The 2625-nt window shown below is 40.3% G+C and overlaps 1 protein-coding gene across 1 annotated transcript; it reads right to left on the bottom strand.

The window, feature by feature from the left end:
• Nucleotides 1–238: 238 nt before the first annotated feature.
• LOC140924825 (chondroitin sulfate N-acetylgalactosaminyltransferase 2-like) lies at nt 239–2253 on the bottom strand. Its single transcript, XM_073374829.1, has one exon. The coding sequence runs from the start codon at nt 1850–1852 to the stop codon at nt 254–256; it is 1599 nt and encodes a 532-aa protein (XP_073230930.1). The 5' UTR covers nt 1853–2253; the 3' UTR covers nt 239–253.
• Between the last annotated feature and the right edge of the window lie 372 nt (nt 2254–2625).

The following is a 2625-nucleotide window of genomic DNA, read 5'->3' as shown; positions in this document are numbered from 1 at the left end:
GTTGTCAAGCATTTGTAAATGCACTGGTTTATCTTCATTTTGTCTGCATAACCCTATTTGTTGTGTGTTTGTGTATGTCTGCATTATTTAGAGCTTATTACAAATTTTATAATATATTATTTTGTATATATTATATACATATACACCTTTAGTACCACTGTACAAATACTGTTAGATATGTTTATCATTATCTTTGTCTTTATTTTTTACATTGGGGATTCACTCAACTTGGTTGTTTATTTAGTGGTATATTTTAGATATTCTTTTTGTTCACTGCCTTGCTCTTTGATTCCCGAAGTTGCTGGATCCAGTCTGTTTCTTTCTCGTCAAATATCTTCTCACCAAAGGCCAGAAGACCAAGCTGGGACTGTGAAGCTTCTGACTTCACTTTGCTTTTAATACAGGCCAGAAACTGTGCTTGGGTTAAATTACGACTGCAAAATTTAGGATGCCACATGTGAAATATTCCTCTGTCAGCCGCTCTTACAACAACCAACTCACTAGCAAGATAGTTGCGGTACAACTTTACATCCTCCATTCCCCAGCCTTTGATTGACAGGTCAAACCCGCCTATATTCTCAAAGTCAGTTTTGTACTGGCAGGTCATGCCAAAGCCAAAATCCCTCCAGTAACCAGTGTCACGATTAATACGGTGCTGGTGTGCAGAGGGCGGGGGCGACCCACCATAAACAATCATGGGATTGTACAGACTGAACACTACAGGGTAATAGACCTTCCCTCCTGGTGTGGAATGAAATCTGCACCGGTCCAGAAAAGTAGCAGTGAAATAGACATCTACGTCACAAAAGAACATCAGTACATTTCCTTTGGTCCAGGAAAGTGCCCCTTTCTGTAAGCCATATCCCCTCGAAAATGTTTCATTTGTAAAGATAAGCTTGTAGTCTGTAAAATTCTCCGCCTTGGACACATTTTTCACCAAGGATTCCAGCTCCTCTTTACCTTCCTGGCCGAAGAACACTACAGTAAGAAAAACTTGCTGGTCCCATTTGATACAAACGTCAACAAAATTGTCCAGGAATTGTTTAAATTTATCCAGGCGACCGGATAAAGGCAAAATTAAGTTTATCAGCTCATTATTTGTGTCCACTGTCTCAATGTTTCCGGCAAGAGTCAAGGGACCGAACGATCGTTGAATTTTAACACGATGAAAAACCTTGTTACCGGCCGCTCTAAAATAAAGATCGTATTGTGAACCGTAAATCCGATCCACGCGCATTATTCCATCCGCGAGATGCATTGCGGTGGCTTCCAGCTGCTTGCCTTCCCAATCCTGATTCAGCGAATCCACAGCGAACTTAATAACTTCCAAGTATTCTTTCCCTTTGAAACCGTACGGTCTCTCCGCCGGGTTGCCCGACAGGCCATGATAGACTTGGTAAATCGCATTATACGCTAAACCATCAAACGGGACGACCTCAAATTCTGTCTTCACCGGGTCGCCTTTTAGAAATTCCCCCTTAGCTATCTTGCTTTTTTCGCTGCTCAACTCTTGAGCGATCGTGATTTTTTCCATGGTTTTTAGCTGTCGTATCTCCTTCAAGAGCCCCTCATTTCGAGAAGATAAATCACGAACCGCCTTTGTCAGGGCATTGTTTTCGCGTTTGAGATTTCCCATTTCGCGTTTGAGTTGGCGAATTTTCTTTGACAGCGAAGAAAATTTGAACGAGGGGTTTTCCATGTTGGAGAGTTCGCGATTTGTTCTGTTCGGGTCTTCTTCTGCCACAAATCCACGACATCTTGTAAGAGTAAATAGTAAAATTTGTCCAACGAGAACAAAAAAGATTAACGCAAAAGTCGCTCGAAAAACTGTCACAGTCGAAATCCTTGGCATGGCATATTTCCCACGGCCTTGATTTCCACGTTGTTGCGATTTCTTTGGCCTCGCGGGGTATAAATTATAAATTCATCGTCGAAAATTAGAACAAGTTATCGCCATTTGAATGACCAGTTGTTGCGGCGAATACAACTCGTACATGATCAGCTGTGTTTAAATATTGCCACATGTAAATTATTCGTGTTTACCCACTTCGCGGTGTGACATGTCACGCACTCTATGGTTGACTATTGGGTAATTGAGCGTTAAACTTTTTTAATAAACAAACAGTTGCCATAAATAAACGATTTGTGGTTCGTGCTAAGAGGATAATTTTTTGAATGCTAAGAAAATATACCAAATATCAGCCGCAATCGCTGGACACAGAAGTACATCAATAAAAATTCTGACGAAAATCGCTTAGATTTCGAGTTTTTTTGAGAGTTTATTTATTGTCGATCATCCGCTGCTAGAAATTCTGTAGAAATTGTATACTCTGTGGAAGCCTTCATCGACAATGACTGCGCATGAAACCAAAAGGAAGCAAAAGCGGCGTACTTGAAAGGATATTTTGTCTTCTTTTTGTCAATAAGAGTCAAAACAGCTTTTTCTCTCCGGCTATTGACACATTTCAATGAGTTCCTTTGTTGTATTTTATCAGCAATGACAAGGTTTTTATTTATAAGCAATTAGTTCAAGAGACAATGTAAAGGCCAGACAAGTCAATGCCGCACAGAAAGTTACACAATAGAGGAGTGAGACAAAATACCTTTTCTGAAATAGCTAGAGTA

The sequence above is a fragment of the Porites lutea genome, chromosome 14 (genome assembly GCF_958299795.1).
Source record: "Porites lutea chromosome 14, jaPorLute2.1, whole genome shotgun sequence".
Classification (NCBI taxonomy): Eukaryota; Metazoa; Cnidaria; class Anthozoa; order Scleractinia; family Poritidae; genus Porites; species Porites lutea.
The sequence above is the reverse complement of the archived record's forward strand: the minus strand, read 5'-3'. Positions and strand labels throughout refer to the sequence as shown.